General features: G+C 29.3%; 1 protein-coding gene across 1 annotated transcript in view; it reads left to right on the top strand.

The window, feature by feature from the left end:
• The window catches only part of LOC123292830, a 218,122-nt gene that overhangs the window by 175,648 nt on the left and 15,868 nt on the right, over nucleotides 1-26,606 (top strand). The window contains exons 4-7 of the mRNA XM_044873544.1: nucleotides 14,895-15,001; nucleotides 15,425-15,746; nucleotides 16,346-16,599; nucleotides 16,960-17,142. Of these exons, the coding sequence (XP_044729479.1) occupies nucleotides 14,895-15,001; nucleotides 15,425-15,746; nucleotides 16,346-16,599; nucleotides 16,960-17,142 (866 nt within the window). The remainder of the gene's footprint in view (nucleotides 1-14,894; nucleotides 15,002-15,424; nucleotides 15,747-16,345; nucleotides 16,600-16,959; nucleotides 17,143-26,606) is intronic.

The following is a 26,606-nucleotide window of genomic DNA, read 5'->3' as shown; positions in this document are numbered from 1 at the left end:
CATGCTTGATTCATATCTACTACACACTAAAGCTGACATTCTCTGTTTACTAAAAATAATGGAAAACTGTATACAAAACACGGAAAGTGAGAATGTTTCAAACTAAATTTGTATTCTGATGGGAATGTTTTTTTTACCTACTAGATGTTACAAATCCATTTCAAATCCTCTTTAATATAATAATTCTTAAGTTCCAACCATTGAGAAATTGTCGCAAATCTAAAGAGTTTATGAAAAAGTATTTCAACAAAATTTTAAACAAAAAAATTTTTTTGGATTTCCCCTCTATCTCTCAGACTAGGGTTTAGAAGATAGATTTTTGCGAATCCCATAGAACTTTCACATACTTACTGATTCTCCTGGTTCAACTGGTTTTGGATTAACATCATAACGGTATGAAAGACGAAAATACATAAATAACAATTATTTTCATGAAAATTTTACCAAAATGTTTATACCATGTATATATGAAATATACATAGTATGTCAAGTTTAGTTCGAAGTTAAGTTTAGTCTGTCCGTCTGTCTGTTTGTCCGTATGTCTGTCAACACGATAACTCAAAAACGAAAAATGATATTAAGCTGAAATTTTTACAGCGCGCTCAGGACATATAAAATGAGGTCAAGTTTGAAAATGAGCAACATAGGTCAATTGGGTCTTGGGTCCGGAAGACACATCTTGTTAACCGCTTGGGATAGAACAAAAGTTAAAATGTAAAAAATATTCGTTATAAAAAAATTATAAACTTTTTTTTAAACATTTTTTCGTAAACATCACTGTTTACCCGTGAGGGCGCAATTAAGCGTAAATTGTATCGTATGTATTATATGGGAATATCAGTTATGTATGTGTGACATGTATGTATGTGTTATTTGATAAAGTAATCAACACTGTCTATGCATGGTATGTCAACAATTAACTCAGTCAATTGTTTGTTTTCACTTGTTTTATACTATTTTTGGAATAGTGATTAAAATTGACCATATTTAAAAAAAAATTATTTTTCTATGTACGGGCTTAAGATTTATTATTTATACTGTAAAGCGATTACGAGTTAATTGATTAACCATGAATTTTATTAAACAAATTTTGATTGGCTTTTATGACTAGAGCAAATATAATAAAATGACTTTTACAACTAGTTATCTTATGTGGTATGTACATTATAGTGGACAACATACAGTTGAACGTGTTCGCTCGGTTCACATATTTATGGCCCGAGGACACTGTTGAATAATGGATGAATTTGAACTCATCCTTGTGGATACATTATTTATAGCTTATAAAAAATTTCAAACCTAGTGTTGTCAAATATATTTGAATTTATCATTGAATGAAATACGACAGTAAAATCTTACAAAAAAAAAAAACACTAAAATCACAAAACGCGATGTAAAGCTATTTTTTTGGTATGTTAATTGGACCTCTTACTAAAAATATTTCCACGTATAACGCATATAGCACAACATTTCTTTGTTTGTAAAACGTAGTTTCACACTCCCCTGAGGGGATCCAAAAAACAAAGCAAAAAGCAGCTTTACATGCTCTTGGTACTAGTTTTAGAAAATTTGGAAAATTATTCGAAGTATTTAAAAAAAAAATTGTTCTTTTTTTGTTTTTTTTTTTTAATTTTTATACAAGGCTCTCTAGTTGCAGCTACCCACAAATTTCCATCACCCTATCTTTTATATTTTTGAAGAACATGGACACCAAACTTTGCCCTAATTTGCCCCCTCACGAGAAAACAATAATGTTTACGAAAAATTTTTAAAAAAAAATTGTTTATTTTTTTTTATAAGGAACATTTTTTACACATAAAGCTATGTTTTATCTCGAACGGTTCAACATAAGCTAAACTCAAAATTTTAACATTACTTAAAACCATGTAAATTTTTCAAGCATATTATATCTCAAAAACAATTAGACATACGGAGCTGTGGGTTGGCTTGAATTGTTTCAAATTTAATATACTTTCAAAATGTCAAAAGCGCATTGTTTTTAATAAAATCAGATTGTAATGAAAAAAAAAAAAAAAAATTAAAAACAACAACAACTTTTCAGAATATATTTTAATCGAAATTGAAAACTCAAATAGTTTTCAAAAAATTTTTCGCATTTTTGGTACTTGCGTAGTAAATATTTTCATTTAAATTATTTTAAACTTATTGAGACGTGAGATTAAAATTTAAAAAAATATATATAGTTACTCTATTAATAAAATTATATTTATTTCTAAAGGATTGTTGAAACGTTGGTACTAAATTTATCGATCGACGAATTTTATTCATTTAGACAAAATCTAAATAAAATTTCATCAAAAAAGTTTTTCAATTTGCTTTTTTTTAAATCGATGTATCTCAATGTTGAAGCTTTGATGAATATAAATAGCTTTAGGTAAAAAATACTGTTAATTTTCAATATTTTATCATTATTTTTTTTCCAAAAGGAACTTGGATTTCAATAAAACATTATTATTTTAATGATAAATTTTATATGAATGAACCGTGGAATTATATATCAATTTTGATCAGTATAAAATAATTAATACTTCCCCCAAAAAACTGAAAGAATTCTTTGTGAATCTGGAAACAGAAAACTATTGACAAAAGGATTGCAAGTGGCTTAATGATTATAGCCCTGGATCTACGTTTTTTTCAAACTGTGAAAGAACTTTATAAAGGCACCCCCTATCTCCGTTTGGGATAAATTGTTAAAAAAAAAACCTTAAGTGGTAAAAATAAATAAAAACTTTTTGAAAAATAAAAATAAATTAATCTTTAATAAATTAAGAGTCTTTAATATCTATTTGCCAATAATTTTAATTATGTGATATATATAATTATGAAACATATACAAGCACGAACGACTACTGATAATAAAAACATTTCTTTAATCTTAAGGACACGGAACTTTTCTTCTTTAATCTTACTTAAGTTTCACTCGGCGTGTCTCAAAAACCCGCCCGTTTTGCAGGGAAATTTCAACTCTAAAAACAAAGAATACCGTGTTATAATCCTCACTTTCCTTGACCTCACATATCCTAGCTTTTGTTTAATATTTTATGGATTTTAATTTTTTGGTGCGGAACCTTCATGCTTTTGAAAATACAATTTTGCCCATGATACTCGCTGATAACGTAATTCCATAGGTGAAATAATTTGAAGCTTTCGTGGAATAATTGTTGTAGCTGTTAAGGATTATAAAGTATCAAAAAAGGTCAGCAACAAAGGTCCCACGGTATACTTTTGCGATAAAAAGTTAACTCTATGTGTTAATTCAGGCTATGAACTATCTGTATGCCAAATTTCATTCAAATCTATTTCGTAGTTTTTATGTGACAGAGTAACAAACATCCATACATTCTTACAAACCTTCACGATTATAATAAATATCAGATTGCCAGGATCGCCAGGTAATAATATGATTATTGATACGAAATGATACGTTTAGTTTCTGAATTTATGGTCAGATTTCGCATAAAAATAATCAGTTATGAAAAAATCACAAGGTATGCATTCAGCACGAACAATAACTGTATCATTTACTATAATATTATAGACAGAGCTTTAATGAGATTTTTTTTAAATATTTTTCATTTATTTATCAAGCTGTATTAGCTACGGAGTAGCAAAGTAAAATAATAAAACATATTATTAAAACTACATAGTAATTTTCACTATAAAATATTGAAAATATATATCTTTCTAAAATAAATGTATAATTAATAACCATTTTATCTATAAACCAACTATAGCTCAGCTCTACTATATAATCAACACAAATATAAAGGTATATATATAAACGGTATTCCATTAGTAGTATCCGAAATTTAAACGAATGGAATACGAGATAATAATAATAATATTTATTTGTTCCATAAAGCATGCAAAGTGCTATAAAACATGTCATTAAAATTGCCAAATTAATAAAATAATAGAAATAAAAATATATATAATTAATAATTTTAACTTATTAAAAAATCCTCAGTGGAATAAACTATTTTCTCCATAGAAAGTCTTTTAAATTCTCTCTGAAAACTATCTAAGTGTCGCATTCTTATGTCACTCTGGATTTTATTATTAATTTTTAGACACATATGCGTCATACTGTTTGATATCAAGGCCAAACGTGTCTCGGGCATTATCAGGTTGGATTTGAAGCGTGTGTCATGGTCATGCTTTCTCTCTTGTTGGGAAAATAGGTGATAATGTGTAGTTCACTATAATGTTCTCTGCAGAGTTTTTGTATTTCAAACTCAGTATGTTTCGAATGAATCGTTTTTGTTTGTAAATGCTTTTTAGCTTTAAGTGGAATTTTCCCAAAATATAATTCCGTACCTTAAATGGGATTGAAAAATAAATGTAAGCATGATATGCCACAAGTTAAACTTTTAATAGCACGTTTTCTCGTAATTAGCGTAAAAGAAAGCCTGAGGAGCTGCGCTTGTTGCAGGTTGACTCCACATGATGCTTCCAATTCAGCTTAGAATCAAGATAGATTCTTAAAAATTGAACTGGATTATCTAGGGTAGTTAAATGGAATTCTTTACTACCAATGTAGATGTTATTTAATGTGTCAAATTTAAAGGGCATTGCCTTGGTTTTAGCTAAGTGTTATTTTAAACCATTATCATGAAACCATTGGAATAAAGATTTCAAGACATGTGTGATTTCCATCTTGATATTCGTCGAATCGGATGGTCTCATCATGATAGACGTGTCGTCCGCAAAAAGCACAGCCTTCTAAAATAATCGAACGTTACATGATGTCTTAACAAGCAAACGTCACATGTCTTTATCGTTAACAAGCAAACGTTACAGCTCTTATCACATGTCCTTAAAAGTAAATACAAACATTGCTACCCATGATATCAAACCCCCTTCTATTTTACTTTTGCCTTTTGGATTATTTTGTATGTGCAATAAAATAGCATTGAATACTATTTCAAACATAACAAAATGGTTTTCTTTCAGGAAGAAATGTTCTTGAATCAAAATTAATTTCCTGCCTCCAGAAATATTTTTGTATCTTTAATTAAAAAAAATTTTCGAAGAAATCTCATAATATAACCAATTTAATTTAGACTTGGGACACTCTTAATATAACACCCTTTAGTGAGCTCTCAAACTGTTCTATTATCCTATAAACTGTTAACCGGTATGTGTTTGATAATTTAATTATAAAGCTGTGGTGTATAATATTTAAATTTTGGCTTTTCAACGTTATTTAATTCATTCAACCATTTTGTGAATTTGTTAAAAGTAATTTTAAGTTTGTTGAATAATATATTAGGTGTACCTATTTAGTGTAGAAAAGTGATACATTGGCTCATTTATTGATATTTATTCCCTATCTGATTTCATATAATGGAACTGACGATGTCGCACTAAAGCTCAATGTCAGTGCTTTCATTTCTTATTGATTGTCCATGCTTGCACCCAATTTGTTTTGATTTCTGGAATTTCGAAAATTTTCACAACACCACTATTTAAAACTACCTGCAAATTTCTAACTACCTATCTTTTATAGTGGAGAAAAAACAACTGTGTTTTAAGATTATAAAATTCAATATTGCTCTTATATTCCTTTTTGTAGGGCTATATTGTTAGATAAAACAGCTTCAATTGGCCAATCAATTAGTATAAAGAAATTTAAAAAAGCTGTATAACGATTTTCATGAAAGGAGTTAATATACAGGATAATGGATATTTGATATTATATGGAACTAGACGGGACTCGAATATCTAGAGTTGGAAATATCTATAATCGGAATTGTCTTCGAAAATACATAACCTTCTGCCATATTCTAGCTCATTTTTATGAGATAGACCAATCTAGAACCTTCTCAAGCTTTCTAATAAAAATTAATCCAATAAATAGTTAAGGTTCTTGCAAGCATTTTCCAAGGTATTTGATTAAGTATGTAAATTGTTTCGCGAAATTTTTTTACTCAAATATTTTCTACTGTAATATTCTGAACAAAGATATATTGTAAATATATTTCTTGAGGTTCTAACGTAGTCATGTAAACCTGTGAACATTTTCGGAACATTAAATAATTAAATAAGTTTCATTTCAAACTTAAAACGAATGCATTATAGACGCTGTAAGCAATAAATTTAAACCTTGCAATTAATTTATTTAATCTTACGATGATGCATTTAGGATATTCAGCATGCGAGAGACAAATTATTACTGTCTATGGTACTTAAACAAAAACGACCACTGTATACAGGTACACTTAAATTCAAAAAATTGATGCAGATATATTAAAGTATCTATTAGGCCGCGATAGCTGCAGTCTTATATATAATAGACACATATTGGCTTTCTAGTACATAGATCTCCCATAAGCTCTCTAGTTCTCCCATAAGCCCAGTAAAATATTTGGAGCAAAAAAAAATTAGCTAGGTCAAATACGAGGATATGTGATTGTACCCAAGCGCACATGACTGAGTCCAGGTTGTTTTGTCGTTTCGTGAGCAGTGTGGAAATATCAGGTGTAGACGATTTACAATTGTTGTTCGTTGTACAATAGTTTTGACACGAAATTTAGTCATCTAGCCTATGTAGTAACCCTATTCTATTAATAAGGGACCATTGTGTATCATGATATTATCGCCTGAATTTCAGTTTAAAACTGAGAGTAGAAAGTTTTCTGGAATTTTGGTGTTGACACAATTTTAAGGGCAAATGTTTCTAAAAATTTATATCAAAAGTCCTTACAAAGAGTGGCACTCCACAATTCGGAATGCAAATCGTGGGTATTTAAGCAGTATAAAAATGGAAATGTTCTGATCACGGTTAACAGGAATCAAGTTTAAACCTATAAAACTTCTAATTCGAAAATCATTTCGTCATACAACAATCGGCGGCATTCAACTTAACTGCGATACCCGGCTTAAACTGGGTTTCGGCCGACAATAAACTAGCAATTTGCAACTTAAAAAACTAAAAAAAAATTATTTTGTGACTATCGGCACGAAAAGGAAAAAAAAATTTTTTTTTAATTCAAAAAAATCATTTTATCGTTAAAAAAAGCGCGGGATGCTAAATTTCAATTATTGTAACTATTTTATTGGCAGATTTTGGTAAAAAGTAAAATCACTATAAAATATCTTAAAAAGCATTCCACGCTTTTTTACAATAAAATGATTTTTTTGAATTTAACAAAATTACTTTTTACCTTTTAGTTAAGTTAGTTACAAAATCGTGCTTTTTTGTTTTTTTAACTATTTATTTTGTTTTTTTTAGTGTTTTAGACTATTATTTATTTATCAAAAATTCAGTAAAATGTGGTGGGAGCGCAAATAAATGTGTTTATTTTCAGATATGGAAATTGTTAATCCTGAAAATCCTGATCAGGATATTCCAATAAACTTATAAAATTATTTTATTTTCATCGGTAATGTCAAGTATGGTAAATTTCGAGTTAATCCGACGTTTTGAAACGTGTCAAAATAATGTTCAAAGTTTCCGTTACATACTGACAAAATAACATACTATCAAACGTATGAAGCTAGTAAAAGTCCAGTCATGTCATAAACTGAATATTGCCATATTGACTAATTGATGTCATTAGTGATTTTCCCAATAAGACGTAACTATAAGTACTAAGTCTCTCGGCTTCCCTAATTTCTTATATTTTTCTGGGTCAATTTCTTTAAACAGTATAGAAAGAAATTTTATTGTTATGTTAAAGTAGAATATAAATATTTCTGTAGAAATGAATCCATCATCAGTCTGTATCCCTCCCTGCACGCTTACGTACTCCTATTTAGTATTATGTGTTAGTTGGTTATAACAAAAGCCTAGCTCAACATTTGCAAAAGCTTTTCCTCACAGATACATGATAAATAGATATATTCACACATATAACACTCTGGGTGTATACATATGAATAGAAATGCATCTCATAATATATGTACATTTGTCGTATTTCAACTCAACATTATATAATACAAACGAACAGAAACTAAAGTAACCACTCAAGTTATAATGGCACATAAGTAAACACTTAAGTGCATTAACAGATATATATGTGTGTGGTAAATCAATGTTACTTATAATGTGAATAAAAGGAATACTTATTATGTAAATTTTAAACTATCATCTATAGATAGAAGGAATATATCTACAGGGTGTGCTTGCAATCGAGGTACCCCGTCAAAAAAGAAGTGCCGTACGCATACACCTTTATTTACACATACAGTGTGTCGCATTTAAAATGAAGACACCTCCATATTTTCGTTAGTTAGTGGAATACCGGTTTGAATGTTTGCACAGTCACACAGGGTAGGGTGATGGCGTAGGTACTAAGAAAAGTTGCTAACAACATTTGTGTATACCTATTTACCGATTTTCATGGCAAAACCGTATTTTTAATTTTTTCAATATTTTACTCAAAAATATTACAAGTTTATTTATTAATTTAATAACTAGTGTGAAAAAAACTTGACAAATTGACAATTTAATGGTGTCATGTGATCCAAATAACACACTAGTTATAAAATCGATATCATTTTTTGTTAGCACATTTTTGACACACATACACACACATAAACTTCATCTCCCAATTGGTGTTAATACCTTGTCCTGACCATGAAAGGTACAGATATGATGAAAATCAAACCCATTACAATTCATTTCTTATACTGAGGAATTAAAAAATAAACTTACCTAAAATAATTTATATAAAATAATTTGGAAGATTAAAATAATTAAAAATATAAGTTTTGTCATAAAAATGTGTCTATGAGTATAAAAAATATTCTTATCAATTTTTTTGTTTACAATTTTTTCTTAAGGCCCTATTTGTCAATTTTTAGTAGGCTGAGTTAAGGTATCTTCAAAAATGTGACCCATCATCCTGTGTGACTGGCCAAACATTCAAATCGATATTCCTATAAATACCGAAAATATGGAGGTGTCTTCATCTTAAATGCGACTCACTGTATATTTTGAAGCCTCTTTAATTCGATTAGTCTATAATTTTATAGTTTTTTAATAAAAATCATAATACATTTTCCTTATGTGACTTCTAAAACTCCTACCGCAAACTGCGTCAAAAAACTTATATACAAACAAAAAGTTATGAAGTATCTGAATATCAAAATTACTCATTTTCGAGGTAAGGTTAAAATGAAAGCTCCTGTGCAGAATGTAATAAAGAACGATTCTGGAAGTGTACAATTATTTGATGGGCCAAACATACCATAAACATAGATATCTACGTTCGTTCAAATTCAATTTAAAAATTACACCATGTGATTTAAATCGAATTGCTAATCGGCAGTTTTGCATAAATTCAGCGAAACATACATCTAATCAAAATCTTTGAAATTTAATGAATATTAAATATTTTACTCTTATTTTTCTTGAATCTTCTTAACCTTCCGTTATCGTCCATGTGTTCTAATCGTAAGTGACCTTAAACTTAATTATAATTTTCTGGAATATTTTTTTTATTTCTTATTCAGCTGGTTTAAAATTGCACAAAAATATTGTATATAGTTGGTTTATTTTATGTTGGACCGTACAACTTTAATTCTTTAGCTATGAATTTTTTGGATTAAACAAACTTGAAACATCTTCTTACATTAACTCAGTTTTTCCGAAGCTTTGTTTTATCCTCCTTTTGAATCTAAACATCAGTTTCTAATCGAGTTTTTCCTTATAACCACCAATAAGCGTTCTTGTTTTGTAAGCTCATAGTTTTTCAATCTTGAGTCATTTAAAAATAGGTGACAGGTTTTAAGCATAAATTTAAAAATCACAAATTACATAATTAAATAAAATATTGAATAGTATTCGTACTTTGTCACCCTGTAAATTGTAAGAACAGAGTTATTATTTTTGGTGACACAATACTCTATGGTCCATAAAACCATTTACATATTTAAAGATTATAATTTTATTTGTCTATAGAATTTGTGATGGAATCATATGTACCATAACAAAAACGATTCACGTTTATTATTTTAATAAAGTGGAAATTTATAATTAGTTTTAAAATTATGTTCACAAACTTTTAAAGAGTTGAGTAATGAAAGATTTGGTGTTCTCATCTTCCGGAAAATATAATTTATTATCTTAAAACTTATCACTCAAGATAGTTTTAATGATGATTAATTGAATTGTTATTACACTTTCAATCAAGTTTATAACAAAAAGCGAAAATTATCTCAATCTTGGGAATCGATCCAAACATCCTTGTAAGTCCTGTTATACCAGATAAGGAATATTTAATATACACATTTTTAACCCTCGAACCAAAAGAAGGTGATTATGAGTTTGACCGCTATGTGTGTATCTGCCTGTGGCATCGTAGCATCTAAATGGATGGTCTGATTTTAATTTTTTAGTTTTGTTTCACAGTGAATTAAAGGGAGAATGTTCTTAGCCATCAGTTCAGTTCAGAGAGCTACAAGGAAAAATTCGCTTTTGTAAGAGGTTTTTTTAGATTTTGTAAATGTCAATTATTTTCTTAAAATCATAACGGATGCAAAGTTATATGGCACATATTTTTTGATAACGTAATCGCTCCTAACTAATCGGAAATTTTGTTTACCACAAATTTTGCTCCCCCAATTTTGAAGAAAACCAAGATATGCATGTCTATAACATGGATGGGTAAAAAAAACTTTCGAGACTCTTGTAAGTGTCGAAATAGTTGAAAATGGACCGCAAAAACACAAAGGCAAAAACAAATTTACAAAAAAATGATACTCGAAAATAACAGAGAGAAAAAAATTTGACTGTAGCAAAAAACAAAAAATAACGCCAGATAATAATTCTTTAATCTCGTAATTTTTTGTTAGTTTTTCGGTATAAGTTACCTACGAGTACTTTGAAATTTTGTGTCACTGTCTACAAATTTAAAATGTTAAAGGTTTAAAATTTCTAAGTATGCTTAATAGATTTGAACAATACCTTTAATATGTTGACTGCTTGTTAGAAAACCTATATTTAATTTTTTTTATATGTTTATGATTTTTTTTTTTTTTTTTTGTTAACTAATTAAAAACACTGCAGCATATACTACATTAAGTACAAAGACACGCGTTTTGTACATTAAAATTGAAAAATCATTGAAACGTTGTTAATTTCCGTTTTAGAATGGGGAAATGTTGTTGCTACCATTATTAAAAACTTTGTGCTTTTTTTATACGTTTTACTTTTTAGGCAGAAGTAGATGAAATTTATGAAAAAAATAACATTTTTTTTAAACACTATTAGATTGTGAAATTTAACTCATGTGACCTATTTATGTTTTCTACAATGTGATTTTTAACGAATTAACAGTTATATTTCAAAAAAAATTTTGAATTACAATGACCGTCAAACGAAAAAATTTTCTATACTTGCTTTAAAATCCTGTGAATATTTAATAAAGTTTGCCCCTAGTTAGACTTTCACAAGGATAGGCTTTGGCATAATTATTGTGATAATTAAAAAAATTTGCTGGTTTTCCTATGTAAGTTCAACATTATAAACCAACTCAATCAAACAAGATGAATTCACTTTTTAACTGACTTCAAACAAAGAAGGAGGATGTTATCAATTTGCCTGTATTTATATTTTTAAATTAAGTGTGTTACCTCAGAACTTTTGACTGGGAGAACCGATTTTGATGATTCTTTATCTATTTGAAAACTGGTGCTTCTCGTGTGGTCCCATTTCATTATGATCCAGTTCTGAAAACGGCATCCATGAGAAAATCATAAAAGCTTAAATTTGCACGGCAAGAGTATGCACGGCAAGAGTACGAATAACTCAATATCACGCCAATCGATTTCGATGATTCTTTTTTTAGTGACAAATTATTTAGTGTACTTCAGATTCACTAAAAATCACAACAACAAAAAAACTTTGACAACAAAACGAAAATAATATGCACTAAAAAGTAAAAAAATAACGATAATATATCGTAGTTTAAATTATTGTTATTTTTGGAGACGGTGTCAGCCAATCTAATGTAGCAAACTGTTCTGTCAGAGTTGTTTCCTTGGCTGACATCGACCCCAAAAATAACAATAATTTTAACTACATTATATTATCATTGCTTTACTTTTTAGTGTATATAAATTTGTTTTGGAAAAGTTTTTATTTGGAAGTCGGTTTTTCTTTGTCGGTTTAGAATCCATAATTTTATTTATATGATAACTCATTTAACTCATTTAACAAAGCCAGAATATATTGTTTGTTTTGTCACTTTATGCGGGATGGACAAACGAATTCATCAATCAATCTATTTATAAGACAGTTGTTTGATGCGACTTTATTTATTGTGAGTATTCTTATACATTTTGAGACTTGTTGATTACGTATTCACATAGTGGATTTGAATGTATTTGCTTTGTATGTATTTGATTTGTTTGTAATTTTTATATGTTTTTCGTATGAACGTTCATCTTTAATTTTATTAAAATGGAGTCTCGAGTTGTCTGTGAAATTTATATTTAACATCATTAATTCTAAAATATATGCTCAGATTTAGCTTTCTATTCGACTAGAAGTTGTAACTTTTTATGGATTAGAGTTTGTTCTCAATTTAAAAATTTGTCGCAACAAATAGATTATTGAGAAAATAAAACATACAATGAACAGATTGTTTTAATTTTAGTTTCTCGTACACAATAATATAGTCATCGTATCGAATGAAAAATAACTAGATATAGTCAAACTAGGTATTATCTTTGAACAATGTAAATCATAAACAAAATACCCATTTTCTAACAAAATAACAATAATGGCGTCAATGGTATTATTATTTGTACTAAAGAAACTTTCATTCGAATTTTGATAACAGCCTCTTAGGGGATATTTATTTGGAATAATGCCAAACAATGATGGCATATACCAATATATAGTGTAGTATAGTACTAGTGTTTTCCACTAAACTGACTCACATATAACGACTTGCTTATATCGTTATTGGATAGTATAGTACCTATGACTACTATGGATAGTAAGTAAGTACTATACTGTTATAGTACTGTTGACTCTAACTGCAAATGACGGAAACTCTTATGTTTGAATAAATATCTTCTATGGCAAATATTGTCTTTATTGATATTTTAATATATTCTTTTATATCATACAGTGGCTTCAATTTGTATATTCTAGAAGAAATGCCAAAACAATACAATATCAGATAATAAATATATGTTGCCGCTTTTTAGTACCTTGAACGAAGTTATTATTGCAAAATCAATCAATGATGACATTTTAACCAAAATATCATTGAACTTCTCTGAATCAGTTTTGACCACATTTTAACCCCCGAACCAAATAAAGGGGAGCTATAAGTGTGACCGCTATGTGTGTGTGTCTGTCTGGGACATCGAAGTGTCTAAACGGATGAACCTATTTGGATTTTATTCAGTTTCGTTTGAAAAGTAATTTATTGGGAAGTGTTCTTAGCGATGTTTTAAGTATGAGTTTAATCTTCAAAATTGGTTCAGTTGGAGAATGCTCTTAGGAAAAACGTAATTTAACCGAGAGTGTTCTTAGATACGTCTCAAGTGCGGGTTTAAAGTTTCCTACCCGAAAAATTACTCGGGATTTTTTGTAAATTTTGTAAATTTTACTTATATTGAAATTTCATGTTCTTCCATGCTTTTGCAGATACTTACATTAATTTTAAACTAAGATTTAAAAAAAAGTTCCTGTGGCTACAGCAAGCCCTGTTGCCCGTAAAAGAAATTGTTTAAAAAATATGCAAATGTGTCAAACAAGATCTCCAATAAATTTTTTATCAGGGAGAAGTACTGCGCCTATTAATAACTAGATACCAGTATTGTCAGGGCTACGTAAGGTTTCTGCCTGTGGGTAGTAAAAGAGAAATTAATATACATTCATCAATTAATTTCAAGGAATGCTTATTGAGCTTTGACTAAATATTTTTACATTGAATGATAAATACATATAATCGAAAAATTAGTTAAAACTAAAAGATAAATTATCAATTTGTCTAAATAATTAATTGTTATGGAATTTAAAAATCGTTTGAACACACATTTACCACAAATACTTACTTAATAGATAATTGTTGAAATGGCCCATTAGCTAGGGTTTCAGAAATAAACTACTCCTTGGACCTACTAAAGACAGTCGAATGTCCAACGAATCTCAAATATCTTCCGAGTATCTTCCGTGGTAATGTTGCTCGAGGCACTTTATTTGTATAGTATACGTACATTTTTCTTAGTTTTATGCTTAGAATTCATGTAGAATTTAAATTCTCGAATCTTTTAGTGCGTTACTACCATTTCTATGTACAAACTACCTGTAACAAGAGATTAAAAAGTCAGCACTATGTTTATGTAGCCTCGGATGTTCTAATTGTATTGATTTACGGAAACCGTTTCAAGTAGCATTCATAGTGAATTTTTTGAGTAATTTAATGAAATCAGCTGTAAATTTCCTATATTTTCCACCACTACAATGTTTTGACAATTAATTATCAATTCTTTCATGTCTATTTAAATATTTTGGAGCCACAATAATTTAATGCTAATAATAATTTTAGCCACTGTACAATATTATAAATATATAAGGAAAATTATCAAATTTTATTGCACATATTTAAGACAATGCCTATATTATTCTTATATACAGTTTACTAACTTTTCCTAATATATTTAGGTCTATTATTTTTTGGCTTTCAACTTAAATATCGAATAAACTGCACCAATAATATGAAAATGATGATAATAAAAGCTTAAAAAAAAGATCAAATTTATCACATTTAAATGAATATTACCTATAATATGTACAATCTTGGGCGTACTATTTTTATTGTTACAAATACAAGTTCGCTTAGTTATATTGAAAAAAATTAGCTATATTAACTCTTTCTTTCTTGTTTCAGCTTGTGCAACTGAGGAAGCCAGGAAAACTGTTAACATCACAACGAATGAGGTAACAAAATTAACAGTGAAGCGTGCTCGTCCAAAAGCTGCATCACCAAATCGACAAGGACCACAACAGTGTCAAGTAGGTCACAGAATAATTATTTTAATTGTTTTTACTTATAAAATTACGTTTTGGTAGAAGACCTCTTAAACTATTTTTGATTCGATTCTTTTGTAATATCTGAATATAAAATCTGAATGAAGTTCTGAGACAGAAGAGTCAGGAAGGGGCTAAATAGCAAGTTTAAAATTTTTCCATGTAATTTCAAATTGTATTTCATAAATATCGGTCTAAAAATTATTTGAGATACCCTTTATTTGGAGAAAATAATGGCTCGTGAAGAATTATGGCCTTCCAAATATTCTTCTTTTACTCGATGCGGCTCTGAGCCTTCCTCCTCCAGTTGCTGAATCCTATCTTCTTAAAGTCCCTTACAGGTTATCCTTTCATCTATTCTTTCTTATAATATAAACAGCTCTTATATAAAAAAATTTTTATGTATAGGTCTGCTCGAAAGTATTTGGCAATGCATCAGCATTAGCAAAACATAAATTAACGCATAGTGATGAACGAAAATATGTGTGCTCAATGTGCGGCAAAGCATTCAAAAGACAAGATCATTTAAATGGTCATATGCTAACACATCGAAATAAAAAACCCTACGAATGTAAGGCAGAAGGTTGTGGAAAATCATACTGTGACGCTCGATCCTTGCGTAGACACACAGAAAACCATCATAGTTCATTGTCTTCAGCGCCGACGGGAGCAGCTGCACTTATTAGCGGCAATGCTTCTGTCAGTACATCAACATTATCACCAGCTCAAGGTAAAATACATTTTGCTTTATCTCAGTATGCTAAGAAACCTCAAATTTTAATGTAATATGAGTTCTAAATTAAAATATGAATTTTCGTAAATAAAATTTCAAATTTGTATTCGAGGAGTGTCGGCGTTTTCTTTTCAATGTTAAATTAAGCGCTTGCATAAAGTATCTCGCAATAATTTCGATTTGCCTATGATAATTTATTGTTTATGCTTATCATTAAAATTATCTAGGGCCAGATTGCGCAATCAATTTTAAGGCTATTTTCAAATTTCAAAGCAGGGAGATAAGTTAAAAAAAACTGATCTAATTTCACCCTTAGGCGTACTTCCTATAGTACTAAACTACTACTAGGACGTTAATAGATATTCATATTACATTGAGTAGTACTTGTAGTTATTTTTAGGCATAAACTTTTTTGCTATTTTACCCGAAAAACTTACGTGTATCGACGACTCGCAAACACTTCTAGCAGGATAGTCTACCGCTTTCAATTTTAAAAATAGTCTCATGTTTGAGAGTACTCTTTGACAGCAACCTTTAATAAGTTACTGAAATATACTCTAACCCCAGATCTATAAACTTATTTTGTAATTTTATAGGAGCTGCATCAGGAGATGCAGCTTCGCCGCATGGTGCAGCTTCATCTACTTGTATACAATATGCGCCACCACCAAATGGTAATGGTGCAAATAATGGAGGCGGTGATGCAAAAAATACCGATGGAAAGGGAAATAAAAATAATTCTGCTGGAAACCATCATACTGCTGGCGGTAATGGTGCTTCCACCACGACCAGTATGAAATCTGGAAAAAGTCAACTACAACAATTATTAGCTAGTGAACCTACTAACAAGGTATGATTTTCCAAAATAGTACTGTTTGTTAACTTTCGACATAAAACATGCTTTCATGTGAAATTTTCTGCGAATAAGTGTAAAAAATTGTCTGTGGCGTCGCAGCTACCAAAGTAATGATAATAATTCACATTTGAAGATCATCAGCTCTTTTCCTAGCTGTGTAGAGGTTTCAGGTTTAAAATCTCTATATAATGTTTAAAAGTTTTATTTTTAAGCACTTCCACAATTTAAAAATAATTTACTAATAATGATTAAATTATATACAATGCAAAAATAGTTTACTATTTTGCGATTTTTTTTTACACTTTCCAAATTTCTCGTGTTAGCAAAATGATCTAATAGAAATTATTTTCGCAGAATGGAAGTAATACACCCAATAATGACGGCTTAACAAAACAACAATTGGATTTAATACATCAAATAATGGAACAAACACAAAGACAATCTCAACAAATCACAGCGGCAGCGAATGCAAAATCAACGAATGCAAAAAGTTCGAATCATTCAAAGCAAAAAGTATCCAGAACATGGAGTTCACCGGTAAGTTCCGCTAAAAAAGTTCCCAGTAATTTAAAATAACTTTTTATAAAACTACCTTATTATTAAAAGCTTATTCTTATTTTTTAATTTCTTGATGTATTATGACTGAAAAATGGTATTTATTTAAATTCCTGAAGATAGAAGATATTCGTGAGTTTTTTAGGTTTCGCACATTCTTGCTATTTCTAGAATATTTTCTTGACCCTTTCGCAGAATGTCTTTTGATGTCTTAAAGTATTAAAGGTTAGTTTATCTTCCAAAGGGTCGGTTTGGTCTAAAAATTCACGCAAATTGAGAGTTAGAGCAATTGGAAGAAGAAGAGGTTCAAAATTGGTATTATAATCGGAAAACGTACCTGGATCTAGCTTTCTTGAAAATGTTGAAAATGAAATAATTACAGCTAAAACTCGCCACATTCTCGTGAAATTTAAGACACATTAGGTCAAAAATTCTAATTGAATTAATTGAAAAAACAAAATGAATCCGTAATTCGAGTAATTTATTTTCAAAATAAGTTTGGAAGCTGGTGTTACTCACCCAAAAATTGAACAAATAGAATATAAACCACGCGTGTACCTAAATTCAAATTTACAACAGAAAACTCGAATTGAATCACTCAATATATCACTACAGCTTATAAAACTAAATACAAATTTTATTTTAAATCTTTATAAATCAAATAACCTTCATACAGAATTTTCAATTTAACTACATAATCTTTGATAGAAAAATAAAAGCTGGTAAACACAAAATCATCATTTCAAAGCAATTTTATTTTAAAATATATTCTATAAATAGAACAGAGGTACAAACAACGTTATCAAAAACATATAAATGATTAAAATGGCAATTAGCAGTTGAAATATATTTATTTAATCGCCTTAATATTATTGATTTCAGACTTTACTTATTATATCTCTCTATTATGATATCTACGTTACCTACTCGTCTGTAGACTAATAATATCTCTATATTATTATTACAAGATATAGGTATATCATTTTATAATTATTTCTTTAAATAAGAAAATTTTATCATTAAAATACATAATTTCTACTCCTAATTACAGATTAAAAGTATAGCTATAATCCCTCCACAAATACTGGCATGTTTCAATTGGAAAACACTGCCCACCTTTGGCGAATTCAGTCCAACATACCCTGATTTATCTATCCCATTATTAGCTATCAGCCGTTGAGATATTTGGATACGTATAAATCTAGAGTAAATTTTTTGGGACACTTTAGAGCAAATTAAATATTTATTAAAGATATTTTAACAACACTAAACAAGTTCGCTTCTGAGAAAGCTTAAAATTAGTGAATATCAAAATCATTTTTATTATTTTTAAAGAAGTTTGGTTACAACAAAGGGAAAAACTTTCTGTCCTTCAATCGAGAAAATAAAGTGTCCCAAAACTCTGAAAACTACAATTTTGAGTTGTCCACTATGAACAGTTTTTGTTGAGTTTCTAAGGTTGCCAAAATTAACTTATTATAATTTTAACTTAAAATATTTCGCAACCAGCAAAAATACGCTAAAAATTTTTTCTTAGGGAAAGATGGTCAAATTTTTCTCCAAATTGCAACTAAAACACTTACCACTTATTATTGAAAATCCAGATACGCTGCCAATAAAATTATACAATACTACACCTATCTACCTTTCACTTGGGCAAGAAAAATTTAAAAAAAAAACTGAAAATACAAAGGGAAAGTTTTGTCTGCAAGAACGTCTACACCCAGACAAAAGTCTTCTTAGTAAAGTTCAAAATTATTACTTTTACTAAATTTACGTTAATTTTTTTAATACTTTTTTAAATAGTTTAAAATGAGGAAAAGTTATTTTGGAAAAATTGATAAATTTATTTATACAGCTTTATCAAAATCGCACAATTCTCTGTTCCAGTCTGTAAGTGATATATGACAAACAATTACATTTATCTCCAAAGAAATTTTTTGGCGCTACATTGAGTCACCATCTTATACAATAAAAAAGAAAACCAATTATTATTTTCCATCTACCTTTTCCGATATAGAAATCTGTTTTTCAGCAAAAAATTTTTCATTAACAAATATCAACTTTCTATAGGTACACATATATTTTTTGTTACAATTTTTATATCCCATAATGGCTAAATATTTTTCTATTTGTTGAAAATCTCGTACATACAATTATATGTATGTATATATTGTAAAAGCTTAGGTAAAATAAAGTTTCTCTCAATTCCTCTTTATCGAAAAGTTTTCTGTTAGTTTTAGTAACACGTACACACATAACAGTTTCAACACTTAAATATTCTTCCATATTACTCGTTTCTAAATGTGTTTGTCCGTGTGGGTGTACGTCTAAAGGTGAAGACACATTTATTTGCAACATAAAATAGAACAATAAGATCCGAATCGACCTTAATTTCTACGAAGAAATTTAGAGATGCCGGTAAAGGATCATGGACACGGAAAACGACATTCATAGCCGGTGATTTTGAATTAATTTAATTGTAGTTTTTGACTTACTGAAACTCTTGCCGGTCTAAAATCCGAAAATGGCCCATTATTCAGAAATTATTCATAAGTATGACTTTTTAATTGTTCGGATATGATGGTTACAATACCGTTGTGTTCAAGACTCGACTGGCCAAACCTGACCATAGCGTTATCTATTCCCTAAGTGAAATACGTATACGAAAAGTATAATAAATATGAAAAGTATAAAATTATGAGCTTAATACCTAACTGTGGCGAAGCCAAATTTTCGCTAACTTTTGATTTTTTAAGAAATAGCTGGTGATCTTTGAACAGCTGACTTATTTCTTTAAATATATATACTAAATATTAGCCTTCAAATTAAACAAATTACCGAGATCATATTCAAAAGCACTGCCATAAATTCGAAGCTTCTGAGATTGCAAGACTTTTGCAAGAGTCTTTCACTAAGATAAACATTAGTGTTGCAATTTTTAAGTATCGTATAAACCAAGACCAAAACTTCTAAAATACTAGTGTGTCTCCAACCTTACACATACATCAATACATAGGTAGTAATGGTACAAGCCTAGCATACTTACTAGAGTATTTAATATACGACGTTTTAGATAATCGTTCACAAAACCTAAAATAGTCCCCTCATTCTGAAACTCTAAAACTCTGTACCCTATATATGTATATGTGTATGTGTGCAAGTATATAGGTAGGAAGGTACTCTAAAAGTTTAACTAACATGTCAGCCTTTGATCCTAACTAAATTCAATTAAATATGCAAATCTCGCACATACAAATATCTATCTGTATATACTATATTATATTACAGGATGAGTAGAAGTAGGTTTCATCGTTCTAGCTTGGACATTACTTGACACTAAGTAACACAGTGAGCTTAAAGTCTGGAAGTCACTGAGGCTTAAAGTCTGGAAGTTACTAAACTATGACGATAATAATAAAACATGTGACTTACTTCTAGTCATGGCAAAATCAACTGACGGCGGATGATACGGGCCGCATCACACATCTTTTATATATAAATATATGCATCTAAAATTCTAACTTGAACTTTTACATACATAGTATACGATAATATGTCCGTTTTCTGTAACAGTGTCCCATTTTTCAACGCAAGGGCTAAAATATTCAGAACCCAACCAACTCTAAAGTACAACTTTGTAAAGTACATAGACTTTACAAAGTTTGTAAAGTCTACAAACTCAACCTAACCAATTCATAATTAAAGCAAAACAAAATTATCAAGAAATAAAATAAGAAACGTTCAGAAAACAAAAATGAAATAAATAAAAATATATATATGATTATTAAGTTACATATTGTTATAAATTTAAAAAATAAATTTGTGACTACTACAGGATTCGAACTAAAATAACAGATTAAATACCCATGCTTTAACTCGCTCAGCTACATGATGTTCTAAGAAATGACCATAATATAACATATAAATGCAAATGTAAAATATTGTGTGCGATGCAAGTTAAGTAATTTTGCTACGACTAGAAGTAAGCAACATGCGACTCCCGTATCTAAATGCTCTGTGTACAACATAGCTGGAAAAGTCAATTGTGTTAAAATTTACTTGAGTGCAATTAAGAAGGAGAGAGAGTTCATTTTCGAAACTGGTAGATGTCTAAGGCTACTACATGCAAGGTATCTATAGAAGACGTCGATGCGTCCGATAATTTTTATTTTATTTAACTGCAAGAAACTAGATATAATATTAGGGATCGATAGGTACTTTAAATTTACCTCTGTATCCAGATATTACATTTGAACAACGCACAGTTTCCATGAAAGAAATTTTCGATATTATATTATTTATAATAATTATTAGAAATTTTATTGCCTCGTAATTTATGATACACAAAAGTATCTTAACATTTCATGTGGAAATTTCGATCTGAGTACCTTATTTCGAAATATATTACAGTACTTAACCAAACCCCACAAGCCGTCTTTTGTAGATTATCCTGCATTTAAGTTCAGTGGCTCTAAAAGTTTAGGTACATTTTTGTGGCTACCCTTTCATGGAACACACTCAGACCAATAATTATAAATAATCGCCTTAAAATTACGAATGCCTGGACAGTTCAACAACAGTTAAAGGAATTTGACGTCTATAAATTTCAATTCAGAGGGATTTTTAAAGAATAGCTGTCCAAATTGGGTCAATTTTCTCATTACAACAGTTAAGAAGTGGCAGAAATCACGAGTTAGTTCTTCTTCCGATTTTGGCTGCCTCTACGATATTTTCGATGTACCTGCAAGCTCAATTGTTTGGTGAATGTTAATCGTATCTGCCTAACCAAGTATAACCAAGATTGGATTTGTACTATCGGATAAAAGCTTTTATAAAAGAAGTTAAAACTCTCTTTTTTTTTAATTTTTTAGTATTTAATACATCTTGTACAATAATAGTTTTGGTCAAAACTTACAACCATTTATTTAATACTTTATATAGTTCACATGATGTTAAATTATACATATTTAGTCAGAAAGGAGGTAGTTATTACCTTACCCATCTTCCAGTACCTCCTAGTACCGCTATAGAACGTATATTTTATAAAACTAGTTACTTAATACTAAACACTATTTAGTACGCCACACATTACCGGTTCCATCTACTTCATTTAATTGATAATAATTACTTTGATTCAATTCTGAATATATATTTATTTATAATTATCTCTATAATTAGAACATATTAGCTAATATTATTATGATGTCGATGATTATATTATACTTATTGTTGTTTGACTGTACAAAGATAATACCTATAATTAAAGTATGGTATGACTATGGTGGGGATTAATAACTTTATTTATTAACTAGCTAGATACCCACCTGCTTCGCTAGGCTTAATAGTAAAGGCCGCCGCGTTATAGCCTTCACCTCCCTTGCTCTAGATAATACTGGAAGTAGGGATAGGGATTGTCAAATCACCATAGAATTTTTACTCCAATATGAGCTCCCTATCTTCCACACAGTCCTGGAATAAATACCTATGTTATAAATATAAACATAGCTTGCAGTTAAGAATGCGATGTAAACGAAAATCCTAAATGTTTCCCTTTTAAGTCCCTTTCTAAGTTTTTTCCTTTTCCCGAATGAAAAAAGATATTAGAATATAACGAAGTTGGCTAGATCTGTTATTAGAAGGAACTTTAACTACCGATTTAAAATGGTTTGAATTTTTTAAAGTTTAAAGTACCACAGGTACTTGAATTGATTTTACAAAATAAACCAATGAAAGAACCTATGTTAATGGTGTAGATTCATAGTATATTTTTTCTTATATTTTTGTCATGAGATGCATACGCTCTATGTTATGTGAGATAAATGCACAAACAAACTTTAAATACATTTATCCATGTCTGGCGATACGCCAGGATTAGTTTCTCCGTATCTCAGGGATGATTTTTATGTCAAACACATATGTGTTCCGACACACAAATAAAAAATAAAATTAAAAAATACGTGATAGTTTCTTATAAAAATTATTATATTTATTTTTTATTTCTTTCTTAAATTCATTCAAAATATAATGTTTTGTTGCACCAAATATGTCAGTATACTTTGCTTGTTTCAGAAATCTAGGCCATATGGTTTCCTTGTTTGATACAGATACAATTGAATCATATTTCCTTTTTTTCCAAGAATGCATGAAAAATTCTAGTTTGTTTGAATTTTTCTCCGAGTTGAATTATTTTTAAATATTCAGTTTTTAATAAAAACTACGCTAATTCTAAAATAAGCACTTCAACCTATTAAAGAATACATTTGGACAACTGATTTTATGAAGGGCAAAAATTTGATAGACTGTTGTCGAAATTACGTCTTCAATCGTAAGGCTACTTTAACTTTAAGTCGCATTTGGTTAGACCTCCTATGCTACTACTCATTTGGAAAAAATTGAAACTTCTAACTTGCCCCGTCAAATAGAAGATAGAAGATTGCTTCATCAAACAATACTATAAACTTCTAGCATGTACAAAACCCAAAAGTAGCCTTACGCTCGATGATAGACACTACCTTGATAGCTAGAGCTGTTTTCTAATTTTTAATCTATTGAAATATAGACTTCTAAAAACTGTTTTCATCTCTCAATGTATAAATCTTTAAAAATATTTACATATAGTTTACACGAATCCATCTGCACCCATAAAGTATCATAATAAAATATAAATTAAAAACACTAAATGAGAAGCAGGTTTGACCGTCTGGTAAATCGCAAAAACAGTTTCTGTCTGGTCCTTTTTAACACGCTTTCATTAGCTTCATACCTATGTTAGTAAGTTAATGTATGTAACGGAAAATTTGAACATGATTTTGACCCCCTTCAAAACGTCGGATTAACTTGAAATTTGGAATACTTATGAAGGACCGATGGCAATGCGCTTTCTTGATTATCAGGACTTTCTGGATTAACGATTTACTTTATTTATACTGAAGTTTTGGTAAATAAATAATAGTCTAAAAACAAACAAAAAAATACAAAATAAATATATGAAACTAAAAACACGCTTTTGTAACTAACTGAACTAAAAGGCAGAAAATAATTTCTTTCAATTGAAAAAAATCATTTTATCGTAAAAAAGTGTGGGGTGCTTTTTAAGATATTTTATAATGACTTTTCTTTTACTAGTATCTGTCTATAAAATATTTACAATAATTGAAAATTTAGCACCCCACGCCTTATTACGATAAAATGGTTTTTTTGAATTCAAAGAAATTATTTTCTACCGTTTAGTTCAGCTAGTTACACAAGCGTGTTTTTTAGTTTTTTTAAACAATTATTATTATTTAAACTCGCCAATGCATCTGATTGCTTATTAAATTAATTATTACATAAATAAATAAACTTAAACAAGAACGCTACTTATGATCATCGCATCAATTACCGTAATGATAACCTTACTCTCTTAGTAAAGTAATAAAATAAAACCCCCTCAACCATTACATCCATTCTTTAAAGTGTAAACATTGACCACCATATTTTAACACCCCTTTTTAATAAGTATATACATACATATTATTTTGTAGTCTTTATATCAACCCTTTTATTTCTTATCTATTTTTGACATAGTGTATTAAATTAATTCAAAATATAATTGAAATATGCAAAGTATATCAAATTGTAGGTACAGTGCAATACTGTTTATTCTCTGGGTGTTTAGTAAAAAACGTTTACATTCTCTTGAATCAGTTCTGAAATTTTTTTTTTCAATTAGTATGATTTTCAAGGAAAACATTTTTAACACCCGAATCAAAAAAGGGGTGTTATAAGCTTGACTGCTATATGTGTGATTCTGTCTGTCTGTGGGATCCTATTGCCTAAATGGATGAAGCGATTTTAATTTTTTCGCTTGAAAAAAAAGGCCATTTTATGGAGAGAGTTCTAAGCTATGTTCAAGTGCGAGTTTAGGGTTGTGTACCCGAAACAACTAAAAAATGGGCGATGATCTTCAAAATTGGTTCAGCATGGATAAGCCTTTATGGAAAAAGGTAATTTAATGTTCTTAGATATGTTTCAAGTGCGAGCTCAGGGTTCCGTACCGGAAAAATTTGTATTGGGTTTTTAATTTTTGTATTCACTTGTTGTTTAATAACATAGTTGTAATTATAGCAACTGCTTGCATAATTTTGAGGAAGGAAACGCCGAAATAGTAATTAAATGGTCTTCAAAGGTCAACTAAATGTTTTCCTGATCATAAAAATTGATTTATATAAATGTTAACGCTAATGTGGGAGCGCTGAAAACAATAAAAATTATGTTATTTAACATATTAGTTAGAATGTTCGATAGACGGTTATTACTGATTCACATTTTTTTCTTTTGATTTGTCAATTTCCTTTAAATGTAAAAAAAACAATTTTTTCAAAAACAAATTGTTGCTTTGTAAAAACAATTTGAAACGGTTTTATATACAACATGTAATGGATTTAATACCGAGTGTGCCATTTTTTCATGGAGCCATAAAAATGTTGTGTTCGAAGTTAATATCATTTTCTTGAGAAAAGTTCTTCAGTTTATAACGCTTTATGTGAATCACTTTATAAATATGTTTGGTTGATTGTGAGTTGTTAGTCGGAGAATAGATGACCATTAATAGTTATATAGTTTGTATAACTATAGGTACATATACATATACAGAAAGGGTATTTTACATTGGTTGATGCCTGGGAACCACACGACCTGTGACCTCACTTCTTTCTGAAGGGTTGTTTTAAGTTCGCTATTACAATCATCTATCTAAATAAGACACTATAAATCAGCATTCGTTTTATTTACGTAATACAAAACATTTTTCATTGTATCTATTCAAATAAATATTTTATTTGTTATACCATGCATATATGTAATATGCAAGGTATACTAAGTTTAGTCCCAAGTTTGTAACGCTTAAAAATATTGATGCTACGAACAAAATTTTGGTATAGGTGTTTATAAAATCACACCTAATTAGTCCATTTCCGGTTGCCCGTCCGTCCGTCTGTGGACACGATAACTCAAAAACGAAAAAAGCGAAATTTTTACAGCGTACTCAGGACGTAAATGAGCAACATAAGTCAATTGGGTCTTGATCTATGTCCAATATTACATACTATTTTTGATAGACATATTTTGTAAAGGATTGCATTAAAATATGGTATATATATACATATAAATGTTATGTTGGTTTGTGTCAAAAAAATCAAAGTTCTGGATCGATTCAGCTCAAATTTTTACACGATATACAACCCGCTTAGAGGATGGTTTTATCTATATTTATTTTATTTTATATTATTTTCAAATATACCCAAGTAAGGTATCTAATAAAAGAGCATGACGTGTACATTACCTACATAACTATAACCCCCGACGCAAGGGAGTTATAGTTATATATATATATATATATATATATATATATATATTGACGATTATTGACGATTTTTAGATCTACACGGGTGAAGCCTGAAATT

Source organism: Chrysoperla carnea, chromosome 2, assembly GCF_905475395.1.
Source record: "Chrysoperla carnea chromosome 2, inChrCarn1.1, whole genome shotgun sequence".
NCBI lineage: Eukaryota > Metazoa > Arthropoda > Insecta > Neuroptera > Chrysopidae > Chrysoperla > Chrysoperla carnea.
The sequence above is the reverse complement of the archived record's forward strand: the minus strand, read 5'-3'. Positions and strand labels throughout refer to the sequence as shown.